Below are 20,774 nucleotides of genomic sequence, written 5' to 3' on the forward strand. Positions count from 1 at the left end.
CAGGGGCTCCGTAGATCCTCACTCCTGGTAAATGTTTTCTAAACTACCATTTGAACAAAATGAAATGTATTTCATGTGACTTTGGAGTAGTAGACAGGAGACGCAGTCGGCCCTTTGGTATTTACATATTTACAAATACATATATTTGAAAAAGGTTTTGGATACCCCTGTCTGTGGATACCCCTGTCTACCCCTGTCTGTGGATACCCCTGTCTACCCCTGTCTGTTTGACCTAGCGGTCACCATCAGCGCTACATCAGCACATGAGGCATCATCATCCACAGACCAAATGCCTACGCATCACACCAGTGATTTGGGGTGTTAATTGATGCGATAAGTGAGTGGATCAAATCGACCTGAATCAGGGTCAGGAGAGAATGAGGTGTGTGCGTTTGCAATCGTCACCGCGGGTGTGTGTGTGCATGTGGGTTTGTTTATCTGTGTGCACGCGCGTGCGTGTGCGCGTGCGTGCATGCGTGCATGCGTGTGTGTTCACAAATTCTGATTATTACTTTGACTACCAAAATGTAACCAATAAAAACGGACAATTCTCTGTATTTCTCATTAAAACGCCATGTTGTGCAATCCTCGAAAACAACCAGTGAGTGATTGACAACAATCAACCATGAGTGGATTAGGAGAACCTAAACCAATGCGTGCGTGCGTGCGTGCGTGCGTGCGTGCGTGCGTGCGTGCGTGCGTGCGTGCGTGCGTGCGTGCGTGCGTGCCTGACCTCCAAAGTCAGGCCTCATGGCGAAGTCGTGGTCCTCGATTCTGAGCAGCTGCTCCGTCTTGATCAACAGGGTCTTCGTACTGTCCTGCTTCTTCAGTTTATAGTCTATACGTCTGCAGGACGGACACACACACACACACACACACACACACACACACACACACACACACACACACACACACACACACACACACACACACACACACACACACACACACACACACACACACACACACACACACACACACACACACACACACACACACACAGGCACAAACAGAAAGAACGAAATGTATTGAAAAGTGTACATACACACACACACACATCAATATACAGTACATTTTGCTTGGATTAGTGAGGGCAGATTACACGTGTAGAGTATGGTTGCTGTCGGGCAGAAACCTCTTACTCTATCACCATAATATTCTAACTTTGTGTGTGTTTTTAATGCCCTACTCGATACTACGACGTCACACAAAAGTATCAAAAATAGCTGCGACGCGTTACACACACACACACACACACACACACACACACACACACACACACACACACACACACACACACATGGAATCACACAAAAGTATCAAAAATAGCTGCGACGCGTTTCGAGCTGTTTTGGAGTTCTGCAGGTTTCTGCCTGGGCAGCATTCCTTTTCGGGTTTATGATCCGGTCGGGAGCGGATGATACCGTTACGTCATGTTTTAGTATTGTTTTGTAGTCATCAGGCAGGAACAATCAATCTGGAACTTCCTTTTCCCTCAAAACGATTTTTCTCAATAAAAGCAGCAGGCTATACGAGAGCTTTTATTGTTATTCTTCTCCGGTTTGAGGAAAAGGAAGTTCCAGATGATTGTTCCGGCCGCCTGATGACTACAAATCAATACTACAACATGACGTAGCGATATCACCCGCACCAGACCGGATCACATGGCGATTCTGGAACACAGACCAGGCTTTCCTCCGAGGTGGAAAGCCTGGTGACACGAGGTTACCACCCGACAGAGATGATGTTTGACAGTCGACTTGGGTGTGATTGATTGGCCAGTTAGCCCAGTCGCGGAACACGCCCCGCATGACATCATAATGAGAAGGCTCTGTAAAGACACAGACAAGGCCATGCAGGCAGCTGCTAAAAGCCTTATGGTTTTTCTGATGGTCCACCGACCGACCCTCCAATTCGGTGGCCCACCCGGCCAGTAAACACCACTGCACATGTACTGTACACATGTCTACGTGTACACACACACGCACGCACGCACGCACGCACGCACGCACGCGCACACACACACACACACACACACACACACACACACACACACACACACACACACACACACACACACACACACACACACACACACACACACACACACACACACACACACACACACACACACACACACACACACACACACACACACACACACACACACACACACACACACACACAGAGAGCGAGGCACACGTATGCTGTCTGTCAGGGAGCTGTGTCAATCTATGTGATTCCTAAGGGTATAATTATAGTTTTTTTTTTCTCAGCCAGAGACAGGGTTGTGGTTTTGTCATATATCACCCTCTTTGTCTCTCCTCCTCCTCCTCCTCCTCCCTATCATTCCTGTCCTCTCGAAGCCTTCAGTTACACGTCGCGCACGCACGCACGCACGCACGCACGCACGCACGCACGCACGCACGCACGCACGCACACAGTAAAATCCTTAGTTCAACCCGAGTGGCCTCGGCAGTCCCAAGAACACCCTTCCCTCTCTGAGAGGAAGGGTGAAGAAAAAAACGGCAGGTTACAATTTTTTGTTGTTTGTTTGGTCCAAAATATTGTGTTTGTTGTCATGAGTTGTCACAACTCGAGTTGGCTTTGTCCACGGCGTAACCGTCTTTAAATAAATACTTTTTGAAATGTCTATGAGGAAAAATGCATTGGGAATTATTTCCTGGGACTGGCGTCGTTATGAAAGGGGGCGGGACTGCGATACTCTATGTCGTCTCTGTTGGGTGGAAACCTCATACTGTACGTCCACAACTGTTACTTTTCAGGAATCACATTCACAAGCAGCAAAAGTATAGCAGATCAACAAGCCTGATGATGGGAATGGGCCCAACACATAAAGTTTAAAACCCATTTTGGGTGGGAACCCCTTTTGGTGTTTTAAACATCATGTTATAATTTAGCTATTGAAAAATAGCAGATCTACAAGCTCATAGCGTGCCACTCGGTGGCGCGCTACGAGCTTGTAGGTCTGCTATTTTTTGAAAAATCGTGAAGATGTGGCACAAATCTTTGAATATATATTCTTTCAGAGCCACCGTTTTTAACTAAAATCTTTGCTTCTGGGGGGTCGTTGGAACAACATATTTTCAGATGGGGGTCAGCGGCCAATTACATATATTTTTGGGTGTCCTTGACATGAAACTGTTTGAGAACCACTGATATAGAAACATGGGTTTTTCAGAAAACTGTCAGGATTTAGAAGACATTTGTAGAATCGTCCTCAGATCAAAATGGGTTAAATACAGTATATGAGGGCACGGTAGCGCCATCGCCTCACAGCTAGAAGGTCCCGTGGGTTCGATTCCCACCGGGGACGCTGTGGGCGCTGCATGGGGTGTTCTCTCCTCTGCCTCCTGAGTGGCCATACCCTAGACCCCATGGCCGGGTATACAGGCTGTTTAGACATACTATTGGTCCGACTGTCATTAGACCGACAAACTACCTCAAACCCTAACCTGACCCTAACCACAAGCACGGGAGCAGCGCATGTTCGACCGCATGTACGACCGTTGTGTTGGTGTGTCTAATCTGTGTGTGCATCCCAAAGGGCCTTTCTGTGTGGAGTTTGCATGTTCTCCCTGTGTCCCCCAGGGTATCGGCCCATGAAAAAACAATGCAGTAATTCTGGTCTCTATACTGCCTGGTCAGCCGGTACACCTGATGGAGGGGAAAGGAACTGGTTGGAATAACGCATTCCTTCCACGTGCTACGTCCAACTGGGGAAACTCCCCCCTGTAAGGTGATAAGAAGTGGCCTGCTCACTCCTCATGCATTGAAGGAAGCATGGGCTCAGTTTGAGGCTCTCCCCAGGTTGGCAGACGGAGAGTAGCGCCCAGGATTACAGCTTAGGCAATTAGCACCAGGTGGAAAATGGGTTACAAAAATAGTGGGATAAAAATAAATATGGAGATAAGAGGTTTCTTCCCGACAGCATACAGTATATATACAAGTAACACACGTGAACGCGGGAAGCGAACGAAGCTGTTGCGGCAGTCTGACACACACACACACACACACACACACACACACACACACACACACACACACACACACACACACACACACACACACACAGACACAGACCTCTGTATCGTTCCAATTTCAAGCCCTCTGGTGGCGGGCAGGTGGTGTTACAGCGTGACACACACACACACACACACACACACACAGAGACAGACAGACAAGCTAGGCCGGCTTCTATAGTAATTGCTCACTTCGTTCGCCTTTATCCAAGGCGCTTTACATAGATTATCCAAGGCGCTTTACATAGATTGTGCATCAATTCACCCATTCACACACACATTCATACACTGATGGCAGCAGAAACCATGCAAGGCACCAACCAGCACATCAGGAGAAATTAGGGGTTCAGTGTCTTGCTCAAGGACACTTCGACAGTAACTCTGGGGGCAGGGCTGGACTGGCCACAGGTCATACCAGGCATTTTCCCGGTGGGCCGCGACCGTAGGGGGCCGCCATGATGATGAACAGGCAGGCAGGCCAATAGGCGGAAGGCCACCAGGAAAGGTCCGGGCGTGCTGCCATTCTGCCATCATGATAATGTCACTGTACCTGTATCAGTGAGTGACAAAGGGTTGTGTAGTTGTCTGTTGGTTTCAGGGCCGGTTCTAGGCATAAGCAGTATAAGCGGTCGCTTAGGGCCACAACCACTGAGGGGGCCACATCACAGGGAGAAGATTTTATTTTATTTTTTTAATGTATCCCCTATCCCATACATGGGCTACTGGCGGCCTGAGGGCCACATGTGGCCCCCACCTTCACTTAATGCAGCCCGCAGGTTAATATCAACTGTAGGCTGGGGGCCACATGTGGCCCCCAGCCTACAGTTGAGGGATGTTAATACCATCCCTCTACACTGGGGGCGCTGTTTATACCATCCCTCTACACTGGGGGCGCTGTTTATACCATCCCTCTACACTGGGGGCGCTGTTTATACCATCCCTCTACACTGGGGGTGCTGTTTATACCATCCCTCCCCACTGGGGATGCTGTTTATACCAGTCAGTCTGTCATACCATCCCTCCACACTGGGGGCGCTGTTTATACCAGTCAGTCTGTCATACCATCCCTCCCCACTGGGGGCACTGTTTATACCAGTCTGTCATACCATCCCTCTACACCGGGGGCGCTGTACAGAAAGAAGTAAAAACAATTTTAATAGAGAACTAGTTAAAAGGTTAAAAGGTTCAAACTAGAAAAAGAAAAGGCCCGCAGGTTAATATCAACTGTAGGCTGGGGGCCACATGTGGCCCACACCTTCACCTAATGCGGCCCTCAGGTTAGTATCAACTGGCGGCCTGAGGGCCACATGTAGCTCCCACCTTCACCTAATGCGGCCCGCAGGTTAATATCAACTGGCGGCATGAGGGCCACATGTGGCCCCCACCTTCACCTAATGTGGCCCGCAGGTTAATATAATAATAATAATAATAATAACTTTATTTATATAGCACCTTTCCAAAAACAAGTTTACAAAGTGCTTTACAGATAATAATAGCAGTAAAAAATACAATAAGAATAAAACAAAATAAACACAATTAAAACATTTCATAAAAAGGATGTGCAATAAAGGTGAGTTTTTAACCGTGATTTAAAAGAGGATACTGAGTTTGCCAGCCTGAGATCCTCAGGCAGTGAGTTCCACAGCCGAGGGGCCCGTACAGCAAAGGCCCGGTCGCCTTTTGTGATAAGGCGAGATTTTGGAACCTTTAATAGGGTTAAGCTGGATGATCTCAGGCAGCGGCCAGGTTTGTAGGGAGTTAAAAGATTACGAATGTAAGCAGGTGCCAGACCATTTAGAGCTTTAAAAACAAGTAATACAATCTTAAAATCTATTCTAAAACTTACAGGTAACCAATGGAGTGCCGCAAGGACAGGTGTAATGTGCTCACTTATCTTTGTGCGCGTCAGTAGTCTAGCAGCTGCATTTTGTATCAGTTGTAGTCTGTGAATGTTCTGTTTACTGATACCTGAATAAAGTGCATTGCAGTAATCTAATCTGGAAGAGATAAAAGCATGAATGACTTTTTCTAGGTCAGAAAAAATAAGAAATGGCCTGACCTTAGCTAATTGTCTCAACTGGACAAAACAAGACTGGACTACCTTAGTCACCTGGAAATCAAAGGACAGCTCAGGGTCAAACATTACACCTAGGTTTCGGACCTTCGTTTTTTGATTACTGGAGAGGGAACCAAGACTGGAGGTAAGATTATTAGAGATTTGTGTGTTTGGGCAGTGAGGGGTAAATATAATTAATTCCGATTTGGACTCATTTAGTTGCAGGAAGTTGGACATCCAATTTTTTAGGTCACTTAAGCAGTAGCCTGGCTAATAAGCCAGACTAATATCACACAACACTGTCGCGGTATATTAGTCTGGGCTGGCTCCACTTGGATTTAATTTCCCGGGGGGCGGGTTCAAACATTTTCTCTTCGACGCAATTGGTCAGAGCTACTGTCAGTCAAAGGTCTCAAGCATTGAACGTCACTGTACCAAAGCCCGCCCATATTGCATACCGTGTCCCGATTGGCCTGACCTGTTCTCGGTTGTAGGAAAGAGGCGTGCTACTGAGCCTCGCCAGACCCTAATCCGCTGGCAGGCAATTTTTTTTTTGCCAACGGCTGATTCGGTCTGGTTTATTAACCAGGCTACTTAAGCAGGCCTCGATACAGGTGATGTCAGAGTGACCAGGCTTTATGGGGACGTATAATTGCGTGTCATCCGCATAACAATGGAACTGGCGGCCTGGCAAACTGGCGGCCTGAGGGCCACATGTGGCCCCCACCTTCACCTAATGCGGCCCGCAGGTTAATATCAACTGGCGGCCTGAGGGCCACATGTGGCCCCCACCTTCACCTAATGCGGCCCGCAGGTTAATATCAACTGGCGGCCTGATCTAGCCTCTTAATTTTGATCTCAAAGTGCACCAGATTGAAGCATTTCCATGGCAAATTTACAGATTTTTCTGGACCACCCCCGGCGTTGCAGTGCAGGGGGGCACATAATATTATGTTGCTTAGGGCCACTAAACGCCTAGAACCGGCACTGGTTGGTTTGTATCGTTTATGTTGTTCTGTAAAAGTGGTGGTATTAGGGCTTGTTTGTTTGTGTGTGCCTCGACGGAGTGGGTGGTAGAGTTTCTGCTATCTGCGCGCTGGTTGTGGTGGGCCGGTCTGGGCCAAATTCACGCGAAAATGACCGGGCCGAATTTTTGTCCCAGTCCAGCCCTGTCTGGGGGAGCCCGGGTTCGAACTGGCAACCTTGCGGTTGCTATCCAGCCACTCTACCCCTGAGCCACTGCCTCCCCTATATGTGTACGTATGTATAAACACATGCCATTCCAGAATGTTTCACAATTCTTGGCAGAACAGTGTGAGTGCCAGTGACAGATATAGCTGCACAGCCGGCCGCAGAGGGAGTATCGCTCTAATGCAGATAACACTAAAAGGTCACTCGATGCTATAACGACTCCTCTCATTTTCATCGTCTCCTTCCTCGTCATCTTCATACAGGACTTGATAAGGGCGAAGTGCTGGACAGTTGAATCATTTGTCAAGGGGTTTATTACAGTGCATGGCAATTGTAGTTGACTCTGGTGCATTAACCTCTTAAACCCTACAATATACTTTGTTGATTGGAGTTCCCCCAAGGGTCTATGCGAGGCCCCGTCCCTTTCCCCCTCTACACTAAATAGCTTTACTGCAAATCGATGACCTACAAGGATCTGCTATTCTCGCAGAATGTTTGCCAGACAATAAAGGGAGGCTAGGATTCAAGTGGGGAACCTTAGCGTCTCCATTTCCTTACTTTAGCTATTGAAAAATAGCAGATCTACAAGCTCGTAGCGCGGCACTCTGTGCTATTTTTGAAAAATCGTGAAAATGTGCCTCAAATCTTTGAATATATATTATTACAGAGTTTTAACTCAATTTTAACTCAAATCTTTGCTTCTGGGAGGGTCCCTGGAACAACATATTTTGGGGTGGGGGGGAGGCATATTACATATCATTTTTGGGGTCCTTGAAATATTGAGCACCACTGATATAGAAACATGAGGGTTTTCAGAAAATTGTCATGATTTAGAAGATTTATTTTTTTAATTTCGACGTCAGGCCTAAATGGGTTAAGAAAAATGGCAGATCTACAAGCTCACAATGCACATTTCAATGATGAAATATAATAAGGCTCCAGAGTGAGTTTCAATGTGTGGGCAGACAAGGGTTATATATAACTAGAGGACCTCCAGCTATTCATTTCAATGGAAGTTGCTCACTGGCGTTTGAAGCAGCAGATTTGTTTTGATTTGGTCACTAAACTTTTGTGCCCAAATGATCATCAGGCAGGTTTTTCTTTTTTTTAAACACAATTTCAAATGTCTTATTTAGATCATTACGAGAACAATGGCTTCCGTTATAGCATGCTATAACTTTACAGGGATAGAAAATCTGCAGTTTCTATTGACTTGGATTCCCCATCGATGATGTCGCCTTGGTAGGCGAGTTTCTGAACTGTCCACAGCCCAGAGAGTAGACAAAAATGGTACCATCGACGGGCACAATTTTCTGCTTTATGGGGCACTCTTTGAAAGGGCTGCATGGTTTGAGGTAGCGGGGTGGTGGGGGTAGGGGGTGTTCCCTTTGAAGAGAAACATCTTCGGGCAGAAGGCAAATAAATGAACATCTCCTGTAATTAAACACACAACAAAGTAGTATATCTGTCTATAGCCATTGTCCTGGTCTCCTGGAAGACCCTTCTGGGCATCATTCAGGAAGTGTGAAGTGTAATTACTGAGCACAGCTGGGGCTGGAGTTTAGTTCACTCTGAACTGTGTGCGACTGTGTGTGTGTGTGTGTGTGTGTGTGTGTGCGTGCATGCGTGTGCGCGCGTGCGCGCGTGCGTCTTCTCTCTACCTCCACTCTTGTGAGGACCAAATCCCCCCTCCACAAAAAACCGGGGCAAAGCATCTGTGCCCTTTTAGATTTTAGCATTTTGGCTATTCAAAAATAGCAGATCTACAAGCTCACATGTACAAGCTCACTGTGAGCTTATACATCTGATACTTCTTTAATTTCGTGTGTGTGTGTGTGTGTGTGTGTGTGTGTGTGTGTGTGTGTGTGTGTGTGTGTGCGCGTGAAAGGGGGGGGGGTGGGGGGTGCTCTGTGTGTGTGCACATACTTTAACAGGTGTGCATACAAAACATCTGCCCACAACGCTTTGAAGCTTTTATTTGTAGATGATAAAAAACGCTCTGACGGTCCTTTTCCACACACACACACACACACACACACACACACACACACACACACACACACACACACACACACACACACACACACACACACACACACACACACACACACACACACACACACACACACACACACACACACACACACACACACACACACACAAAGCAAAGCAAACACAAGTCAAGCCCGGCAGATGAAGGATGAGTGGCTTATACCTTACCACTGCATGTTGTTATATACTTAGCCCAGTTCCCGCCTCGTTGCCATGATGACAAAGCGGACGAATGTGTCGGTCAAAACCCCTGGAGTCTTTCTACAGAGACTAGGTTACAAAGCAACGTCAACACACTCCCCATTCATGTGGTCTGGGGTGTAAGTCGGGGCTTAAGGGGCCACTTCACCCCTTCTGCAAACATGATCTTATTTTAATGATGTTTGGGAGACAATAAATACTTTCCTGGGGTTTTTGACCATGATGTGATCTGGACACTGGGCTCACTTCCTGGAATACATGTTCCAGGAAAGTGTTTCTTGAGTAAGACAGCCCTCCCCCTATCCACAAGGAGGAACAGTGCACCAAAGCATTATGGTATAGTCCAGGAATCATGGACACTTTGAAATACTAAAATATCTAAAAACACATGCATATTACCCATATAAAAACCCCAGGAAAGTGTTTCTTGTCTCCCAAACATCATTAAAATAAGATCTGGTTGCAAAAGGGGTGAAGTGGCCCTTTAAGGACACATCACATGCCGTCACTTTTCTGTCTGCAAAAAAAACGGAAACGTTTTGCTGACGCTACAAGTTGACGCCATGCACTAGTGTCATTTACATCCACCAGCTGTTTAAAAACCCAAAGAGATGCCTGGTCTAGGCATTTTCTTGACACGAAATTGTGCCTGCACCCTAGCTCTGGTCCATAGCTCTAATTCTGCAACGGCATTAGAGCTATGGACCGCGAAGCGAGCGCTTCCAAACTCTGACTCTTAGAAAAAGAATCACCTGCAAGGAAGGAATTGTCTACGGTGGATTGGTATGATTATAGTGCTTTGGTAACACTTGTCATGTGTATACATGCCACTGTTTCTCAACCATTAATTTTGAATTGAATTGCATTTTATGGCGCTTTTCTATGCACTACGTGCCTACTCAAAGCGCTTACAATGGTTCATTCATTCATACATTCATGAGCTCTGGAAGCTACTAAACAATCAACTAAGCTATGGTCAGAAACTAAAAACCTGATTTTCGAACATAAACATCAAATCTGACAACACTCTCATCACTGACAACCTTGATGTGGCCAACTACTTGAATATCTTCTTTACAAACATATCAACAACTCTGGTTAACAAACTGCCCTCCCACTCTGGGCTCTTTGGTGTAGAGCACATTACAACCTTCTACAAAAACCTAGGTGTTTGTAAAGACGATTTTAAACTAGTTATGGTAACAACCGATGAGGTAATTAAGAAACTGAGTGCCCTCCAACCCCACAAGGCCACAGGACATGACAACATTCCCTCCAAATTTCTCAGAGACTCAGCCATCTCTATAGCTCCAATCATCACCCACATAGTAAACCTCTCCATCAAACAGGGACAGGTCCCCCAAGATTTCAAACTGGCCAAAGTAACCCCCTTGCACAAGAAAGGGAGTAAATTAGACCCCGGCAACTACCGCCCTATTTCTATTCTTAGTTCCATCTCGAAAGTGATGGAAAAAATAGTCTATGAACAGGTTGAAAAGTATCTTGCCACTAATAAATTATTGTACGAGTTCCAATCTGGCTTCAGAACATCCCACTCCACTGACACATGCCTCCTCTATTTGAGCGACCACATCAAACAAGAGGTGGACGCTGGCAAATACTGCGGCATGGTCATGCTGGACCTCCAAAAGGCTTTTGACACCGTGAACCACTCCATACTGGTTAACAAGCTAAAAGCAATTGGTTTCGATAGCACATCAGTGAGCTGGATGCAATCCTACCTGGAGGGGAGAGAACAGATGGTGGAAGTGAACGGAACACTGTCCCCCCCCCTCCCAGTGAGCTGTGGCGTTCCACAAGGAAGCATACTAGGGCCTCTACTGTTCCTAATATATGTAAACGACATGACTTCAGCCTGTGACTGCAACTTGTTCCTGTTCGCAGATGACTCAGCACTGCTGGTCTCGGACAGGGACAAACTGCAGGTTGAAAATGCCCTCAGCTCTGAACTCGGTAGAATCTGCACCTGGCTCGCTGATAACAAACTATCTTTACACCTGGGAAAAACTGAATCCATTCTCTTTGGCTCTATTAGTAATCTCAGCAAGGCAAATGGCTTCTTGGTTAGAGTGGGTGACAATGTTATCACACGTAAAGATGAAATTACCTACCTAGGTTCCATCCTGGAGGCTAATCTTTCCGGTGATAAAATGGCCACCAACGTAATCAAAAAAGTCAACCATAGAACAAGATTCCTCTACAGGATCTCCTCACTGGTCAACAAAAACACCTTGAAGACCTTAACAGGAGCCCTTGTACAGGGTTTCTTTGACTATGCATGCACCTCCTGGTACCACAGCACCTCAAAGGCCCTTAAAACCAGACTCCAGACTTCCCAAAACAAACTGGTCAGGCTCCTACTTGATCTAGCCCCCCGAACCCACCTCACCCCTGCCCACTTCGACAGGCTGGAATGGCTTAGGGTCGACGACAGAGTACAGCATCTTGCAATGGGTCTGGTCCACAAGATTCGATACACCACCAAGATACCCATGTACCTGTCTAGATACTTCCTTAATGTTAACGAAGTCCACACCCACAACACCAGAGGGAGTGCAACGAACCATGTACAACCCAGATTCGGCACAAACAAGGGACTAAATTCTTTTCGCTCCTATGCCACCAAAATGTGGAACGCCCTACCAACTGTCATTAAGACATGCGAATCCCTTGACTCCTTCAAAACCGCTCTCAAAGGGCACCTACGGATGGCTGCAATTCGAAACTGGCCCCCGTAAAATCTGAATCCCCCCCCCCGCCCCCCCCCTTTTTTCCCCTCACTGTATATATTTCTTTTCCCTTTTTACCTCCTTTTTGATGAATTCTTTTGTGATGAATTCCTGTTCTGTCTATAGAAGTGTCTATTTGTACGTCTCTAAATGTTTTGATGATTTGAACATGGTGGACCCTGTTGGAAACAAGTGTAATGCTTAATTGGGTCGTCCACTCACAGTTAACAGCCTTTGTATTGAGTTTGTGCTTGAAATGTACTGTAATTCTGCAAACTGTTAATAAATTCTTCAATCAATCAATCAACATTGGGAGGTGAAGCGGCGAACAGTCGACGCCAGCGTCCTCACTTCCCACATTCACACACCAATGGTGGCAAGCTCACACCGACCGACTCATTGGAGGCAATGTAGGGTTCAGTGTCTTGCCCAAGGACACTTCGACATGTGGACAGGAGGAGCCGGGATTCGAACCGCCGACCCAGGGATCATTGGACGACCTGCTCTACCTCCTGAGCCACAGCCGCCCAACCATTGACTAGAATGACTACTAATAATGTCCTAATAATAATGACTCAACCAGACAATCCGGTGCACTTCCCCCTCTTGAGATTCTCCCATTTTCTTGACATCCAAACTTGTCAGTAAATGACTACGTGGACGGTCATCATAAGTCACCAGGCCATTCACTTCACGGTTTCGCAACTAGTGGAAAGAAAATGAAACAACAAATCCTACATTACTAAATGCATGGCAAGGGACCACATGCAATACCTTCACGGACCACCAGTGGTCCACGGACCCCTGAGTTAGACCATCGCGACACAGGTTAGTTTTACCCGACTGATGATGTGTCGCTGCAATAGTAATCCTGCTCAGTATAGGAGAGGGACCGCCGGTTCAGACATATGGCACATGGTGCTTGGCTGAGCGGAGCCACCGGGGCGACCCACGCTACCATCTGTGGGCTTAACGCCTCTAGGTCAGCATGCCAACTAGATTAAATCTGAGTGCGGAGGACCCTAGTAGCCGGATGCATGGATTAAAAGCAAAACAAAATCTCATGACTGAAAAATTCAATGTTGATGTTTACATATTATCATTCTAAAGCTTAAATTGCTTCCCCAGCAAGCCAAATGACGTCATGATGACGTCCTCCGGTGATGTTCAGGACTATAGGCCAGATCCATTGTTCTGGGCCAGATCTGACTAATTATGATATGACTTAAGTTGCTCTGGTCTCGATCAGACTCTCTCTGATTCATCCAGGAACGTTGAAATCAGGTGATATTCTGGGCCAGATCTGACTAGTCTTGGCTTGATCTGTCCCCATACGACACGTCACCAGTCAGGCCCGCGGGAAGTACTTTACACTCGCAGGGGCTGAGCGTCTAGTAGGGGGTGCGCGCGCATAGCGCGCGCCGCAAAAATGTGCGTGCACGCGCATCATGCACGCGCATTTTCGCGCATTTTCACGCGCAAACGTGGCCTTTACTTTCCCTCTCCACACGCAAGTTATATGAACGAACTGACACAGGCAATTAACCAGGATAAGGTGCCAATACTGTGATACAGTATATTTTCTTCTTTTTTTTCTTCTTCCCCTCCTGTTCGAGGGGGGGCTGTGCCTGGGGGGAGGGGGTGCTACAGCCCCCCCAGCACCCCTACTTCCCTCAGCCATGTCACCAGTTTGTCCAGGTCCTGACCGTGCTTGCTGGGGCTGTTCTGTTCTACAGACAGCCAAACAGTTAATTAACCTTTGCTTTAATGAATTTTCGGAGACCATTCATGTTTATGGAAAATGCTTCGAAACATACAGTAACGTATTCTATTGCTTGACAACTTCAAAGATTCCTTCACATTAAAATAACGAATATCCGAAAATAGCAGATCTACAAGCTCACGACACGTTTCAGCACGACGTGTTGTGAGCTTGTAGATTTTCGGACATGCTGACAGACATGCTGACTTCTATAGAATCCAAATGACTGAAATCAGTCATGTCTGAGAACTTTAAGGCGAATGTCCGCCTGAGGTGGAGGGCATGTTTGGTGGGGGGGGGGACTTTTTCGGGTATGTGTGTGTGTGTGTGTGTGTGTGTGTGTGTGTGTGTGTGTGTGTGTGTTGTTTGTCTGTCTCACCCTCCAAATTTAAACTTGCTGTTCTCTCCCAGAAACACCTCCTTTTGCTTCCGGCGTCCCGAGTTCCGGCCGCGGGCCGCCGCCGCCGCCATGACGAGGCAGGCCAGCACCAGCAGCAGCAGCGGCAGGCAGAGCGCGTGGCGGGTCATCGCGGCCGCAGCGTTCACGCTTCAGGCAGAGACGGACTTTGGGGCTGCCGCTCCGCAGGACATGGCTGCCGCATGCAGCCTGCAAGGAGAAAAGGAGACAACGGCTCGGCCAGTCACAACCAGGGCTGACCCCATCCTAGTTGTGGAAAGTACATTTACTTAACTCTTAATCCGCCAGCATTTATTGAAAAATTAGGATCTAATTCACGCCAGCATTTTTTCCATTTGAGCTCTTATTTTGAAAAGCCACATTTCCGGTCCACTAGCAGTAGACATAACCTAGGAAGCTGAACGGAGCTGGGCCGGCCTTGTTTACAATGTGAATCCAAACCGGAGCTCTGTCTGGAGAGCTCCACATCGCCGGCTCTGTGCCGTCAAAGAAACGCTGTTTTGACCAAAAATGCCACCTGGGACAAGTGCACTATAAAAGCGCAATTGCCATTAATCAACGACAATGGCGTTAAGCGTTAGTATCAAAATTAGGCTTCAATTGGCATTAATCAACGTCAATGGCGCTATAGGAGTTAAGTACAATTTGGAGGTATTTTGTACTAGAGTATTTCCAATTTCCAATACTTTTACTTCTACTCCACTACATCTCGGAATCCAAATATTGTATACATTTATTTGAATACGTTAGTTACTTTGTAAATTTTGATTATTATTACAAAACATACAGTAACCACTTCAGCCCCATATACATTTCGGCCATTTGAAAATAGCCGTTCTACAAGCTCTACAAGCTCATTGTGAGCCTGTAGATCTGCTATTTTCAAAACTTGTGAAATGGAACTTTCTGCATAATATGCGGCTTTCTACTTTTGGAATACTTTCAATACATTTTTATACCAATACTTTTGTATTAAAAAAAAAAAACCTCAAGTCCATTTTGAATTCCAGGCTTTTATTTCTACATTGCAATATTGATACTTACTTTAAGTCAAGAATGTGAGTACTATTTCCACCAATGCTCACAACCTGACACCATCCCCCGCCCGCACGGCAAGCCAGCCCACAGTGACCCCGGGGGCCGTCTGCCCGCTGACCTGCTGGTGGTGGTGCCGTGGGTTCCAGATCGCGTGGGGGCGAGACAGACGAGTCCAAGATAGCTCCGACCGTTAAGGCAACCCTTCCCGGTATGGAAACCACGCAAAATGTGTGCACACATACGTATGAATGAGTTGCATGAATGTGTCGGACGGACCGGACCCTGTGGTGGTAAAAGTATGTGGTACTGGCCCGCTGTCTATGTCAAGGTTTCCATGTGCATTTAAATGGGCGGTTCCATCGTTATATCGTCGTTCTCCTCCTCCGTGGTATGTGTGGCTATCCTGCCCTCACAGCGGTCAGCGGGACTGTCTTCTTCCGCGTCCGTTCTCCCTCTGGTCCATGCTGGTCCGCGGTCTCCATACGGGGGTGCATGCGTTGGTTAGACAGTCCTATGCAGTCATTAGTCCGACTAACCCGTGCTGCGGGTTAAAACATCACCCGTGGCTCCCGACATGTGTGGCAGGTTAAAACAAATCCGTGCTGCGGGTTAAAAATCACCTGTGGCGTGTTATCTTATCTCAAGGAATTTCCGTCTTTTGACGTCTCCTTGATTCCGGTTTCCATTAACTCTCTCCCTCTCTCGCACTTACACTGTGTCTCTCTCATACACAAACACAACATAAAATCTCTCTCTCACACATGCCGTCTCTCACTCAATCACCCTCCGCTCTCTCTCTCTCTCTCTCCCTCCCTCCCTCTCTCTGTCTGTGACCGTTGAGACAATGGATCTTTCTCTCTCTAGATTAAAATCGATATAAATCTATTGCTCTCGGCCATAGAAGAATGACACTAATTCCACCCAAATCCTCTTATGGACAGCCACGACAATCTTTCACTAACCTACAAACCCGGGGTGATGGCAACCACACACACACACACACACACACACACACACACACACACACACACACACACACACACACACACACACACACACACACACACACACACACACACACACACACACACACACACACACACACACACACACACAAATCAGTAATCAGGATTGTCCCTGGCCTCTAGCAGAATATAGAACACACACCTGCCGTGATTACATATGGAGGATAATATACACCTGCAGTTGGGGGAAGGTGTATGTGTCCATACATCTGTGTGCAAGTGTATGTGTCCAAACATCTGTGTGCATTGCAAGTGCATGTGTCCATACATCTGTGTGCAAGTGTATGTGTCCATACATCTGTGTGCATTGCAAGTGCATGTGTCCATACATCTGTGTGCAAGTGTATGTGTCCATACATCTGTGTGCAAGTGTATGTGTCCATACATCTGTGTGCATTGCAAGTGCATGTGTCCATACATCTGTGTGCATTGCAAGTGCATGCGTCCATACATCTGTGTGCAAGTGCATGCGTCCATACATCTGTGTGCAAGTGCATGCGTCCATACATCTGTGTGCAAGTGTATGTGTCCATACATCTGTGTGCATTGCAAGTGCATGTGTCCATACATCTGTGTGCATTGCAAGTGCATGCGTCCATACATCTGTGTGCAAGTGCATGCGTCCATACATCTGTGTGCAAGTGCATGCGTCCATACATCTGTGTGCAAGTGCATGCGTCCATACATCTGTGTGCAAGTGTATGTGTCCATACATCTGTGTGCATTGCAAGTGCATGTGTCCATACATCTGTGTGCATTGCAAGTGTATGCGTCCATACATCTGTGTGCAAGTGCATGCGTCCATACATCTGTGTGCAAGTGCATGCGTCCATACATCTGTGTGCAAGTGCATGCGTCCATACATCTGTGTGCAAGTGTATGTGTCCATACATCTGTGTGCATTGCAAGTGCATGTGTCCATACATCTGTGTGCATTGCAAGTGTATGCGTCCATACATCTGTGTGCAAGTGCATGCGTCCATACATCTGTGTGCAAGTGCATGCGTCCATACATCTGTGTGCAAGTGCATGTGTCCATATACATCTGTGTGCAAGTGCATGCGTCCATATACATCTGTGTGTCCCACCAGAGGTACAGAGTAGATTAGGACAGAGAAGCCACAAACCTCATACAAAAGGAAAGGTTACCAGGTTCAGCCTATACTTTAGTTTAATCTACACTGGGGTCGGACAGATGCAAACAGCCTCTAATCGAGACCCGCACATCACCCAGATTATACCGATGGGAATCAAGCTACATTGGAATATGTGCGCGCGGTTAGGATCAAACACATTGGACTTCAATCTCCTTTTAACCTTTTTAAATCTGTTAGACTCAAAACACACGTCCCTATAGCCCTGGTGACTGAATGCATGATCGAGGGGACTGTGTTTGCTCCTCTTCACTCAGCCATTGCAGCATTATACAAACTGCCTCGCTGTTGTTTGTGTACACTGGGGATTCTATATTGTCTTCATGTTGTGTTGTATATTGCTCTGATGTGTTTGTTGAACAGACGGTGAAACTGAATGTGAAAATAAAGGCTGATCTGACATGTTTTTCCTCTCAAAACAAAAGCTTTTACACCATAGGTGTAAAAGTTAGATAGCGACCAAAACATGTATAGAAAACCCAGAGAAAAAAAAAAACAGATTAAAAAAAGGAGACAATAAATAAACCAAACCGTTCTAACATACAACACATTTTCTCAGGACTTCAAGTCCACAATTTTCGAAATATTTCCACTGTCTCTCACCAGACTCTGCATTGAATAACATCCAAAGGGCCAGATCCTGCTGAGTCCTTGGACCCCTGCTAGGCCTGAGAGAGTGCCTCAGGGCCCGTCCACCCCATAAGCATCACTCAGGCTTTACTGTAATAGTGACCTGCTATGTGCCATCAGCAACCAGTTGTTCTAGACTAGAGCAGGGGTGGGCAAACATGTGTTTACGGTCAATCCCGAGGGGGGCTTGTTGGTAGGAACCTCGGCCTGGTGGAGATTTGTGCTCAGAGGAGTGCACTTTTCTAGATTAGTTATAAAAAAAGACGATATCCTGGTAAAATGAAATTCCTTCAAATAAGAAGTCGTATAGGCCTACTCTATAGGCTAGACTCTAGATCATCACATGCAATTCAGATTATAACTAGAAAAAGTGCCCTTCTGGGCACAGGTCTCCACCAGGAGGATAGGAGTGTGTGTGATGTTTGGCAAAATGTTTAGGAGTAATATAAACATGTTTTTTTGTTTCTTGCAACAATTTTCTTCATTTTGTTGAGGAAATGCAGAGGCAGATCACTCATAGCATCTCTGAGGATAGAATTCTGGATGAGCAGGACATGTGCAGCATTTTGTACAAAACGGGCTACTCCTGAAAACTTTGGAAGGCAATCTTGTGTGATGTATGGATAAAATGTGTACGAGTTATCTACAGAAATGTGTTTTGCCTAAATCGGCCTCATGGTGGCGCTATAACAGGCCGTTGAGGAATATTTGGGGCAGAGGTTCGTCGTTGGCATCCAGGGAGTGTGTGTGCACAGTTTGGCATAAATCGGGCCAACGGTGCCGGAGATTAGCTGATAACGGACGGACGGAAGGACGGACGGAAGGAAGGACACACACACACACACACACACGGACGAAGTGCAAAACATACTCTCTCCCCATGCCTTCGGCCTGGTGGAGACAATAACTTTCAACACTGTTATCTATCTTTTTTTGCCCGTGTAATAAATGTCACATGAATCTTACATAACACAGTTTAAAGAGAAGACTAACTAGAAACAAATCGCTGCAAGCAGCGATAAGGCAGGACCAAGCAGGAAGGCAATAAGAATAATATGCACAAGAAACATGGAAGACTAAACTTGATTAAAAGACCATGGAATTGTGACAGGGTCGGTTTTTTATAGTGGGGGGCAGCCAGGTACGGGTTCTTGAAGACTCATACACAGTTGGCGGTGCCCAGATTTGAACCCATGACCTTGTGTTGCAAAGGCAAGAGCTCTACCTACCGAGCTAACAAGCAAAATCATTCAGTGTTTTTGTAGCAAGTTGCGCAAGGATAACTAATGATAAGGTGGGTATAAAGATTTATGAATTGACTGCGTATAAACCAGAAAATATACCAGATTCGGATGAGGAGCTCAATGAGTGAAAACCAATGAAATGAGTCTGAAACAGGGATTAAAGGTTAACTGAAAAATTATTATTAAACTTCAGAGAAAATAAACAGCTTTGAAAATTCATGAAAAACAAACAAATGGGGCCCACTTTAAGTTGTTGACTTGAAAAGTCCCAGTTCAGTTCCTATTCAGTTCAGGGAAAGCAGTCTCTTTCTCCAATTTGGAGAACCAGATTACCACATTTGTGGGTGAAGGGGGGTTCAGAGTTCCGGGTCGGCTCGCCAGGTCTGGGTACCATCCGGTACCAGAACCATCCATGCAAGGGAATCCTTTCAGGACACAAAAAACCTGAACTGAAAGGCCAGGTGTCCAAATCAGTCTTTGTTTCAAAATCACTGTTGTACAACATCAAATAATCTATCAATGCATGAGTAAAGAACCTGATTTGATCAGGACCAAGTTCTTTATACATGTTTCCCACTAAACAAATCAGTTTCTAGCATTGTTACGGCCCTTTAAACTTGGCTCAACCAAGGGCTAACATAAAAGGACACAAAGTCAGATCAAAAGTTTACAAAGATATTACACATTTATTTAAAATCCTGCATTGCAAAACAGGGACTGATTGACAAGAATACTTACGACCAGCCCATCTGAAACTTAACTAATAACAGCAACAAAAAGGGAACACAACTGTTCAGTTTGGGTGTTTGGGAGACAATGAGCTGCTGGCCTCAAGTCCTCTTATATAGCCTGCAACTAATCAAGAACAGCTGACACAGGGTGTGGCAGCCAGAACTCTCAGGTGATTGACAGGTGAGGCACTTTAGACCAACAGAGGTCAGAAAAGCCACAGGCACTACAACAGAACAAAGTAAAGACAACATTTCACAAAACGGCAATTTTCATTGGCTCATAAAACCTTCATTCTTTCACTTAAAAAACGTACTATACTTTCCCATGTCCGTATAGGTCCAAAGTTCATGTGTAGAAGTTTCCGTGCATTTTGATCAAAGATCCTGGGAGGAGATGCATTTTAATTGATTTTCATATAATTCAAAATGGCAGGTGATCTAGAGATCAGAGGTCAAAAGTAAGAGCACCGTTCTTGTTC

At 46.2% G+C, this 20,774-nt stretch overlaps 1 protein-coding gene across 1 annotated transcript in view; it reads right to left on the bottom strand.

Moving 5' to 3' along the window:
- The window catches only part of LOC306913046 (gamma-aminobutyric acid receptor subunit rho-3-like), a 49,214-nt gene extending 34,567 nt beyond the window's left edge, over positions 1–14,647 (bottom strand). The window contains exons 1-2 of the mRNA XM_079489555.1: positions 14,435–14,647; positions 734–846 (exon numbers count right to left, since the gene is read on the bottom strand). Coding sequence (XP_079345681.1) covers positions 734–846; positions 14,435–14,583 — 262 coding nt within the window. The 5' untranslated portion in view covers positions 14,584–14,647. The remainder of the gene's footprint in view (positions 1–733; positions 847–14,434) is intronic.
- Positions 14,648–20,774: the final 6,127 nt, after the last annotated feature.

Source organism: Electrona antarctica (genome assembly GCF_951216825.1).
Source record: "Electrona antarctica genome assembly, chromosome: 20".
Lineage (NCBI taxonomy): Eukaryota > Metazoa > Chordata > Actinopteri > Myctophiformes > Myctophidae > Electrona > Electrona antarctica.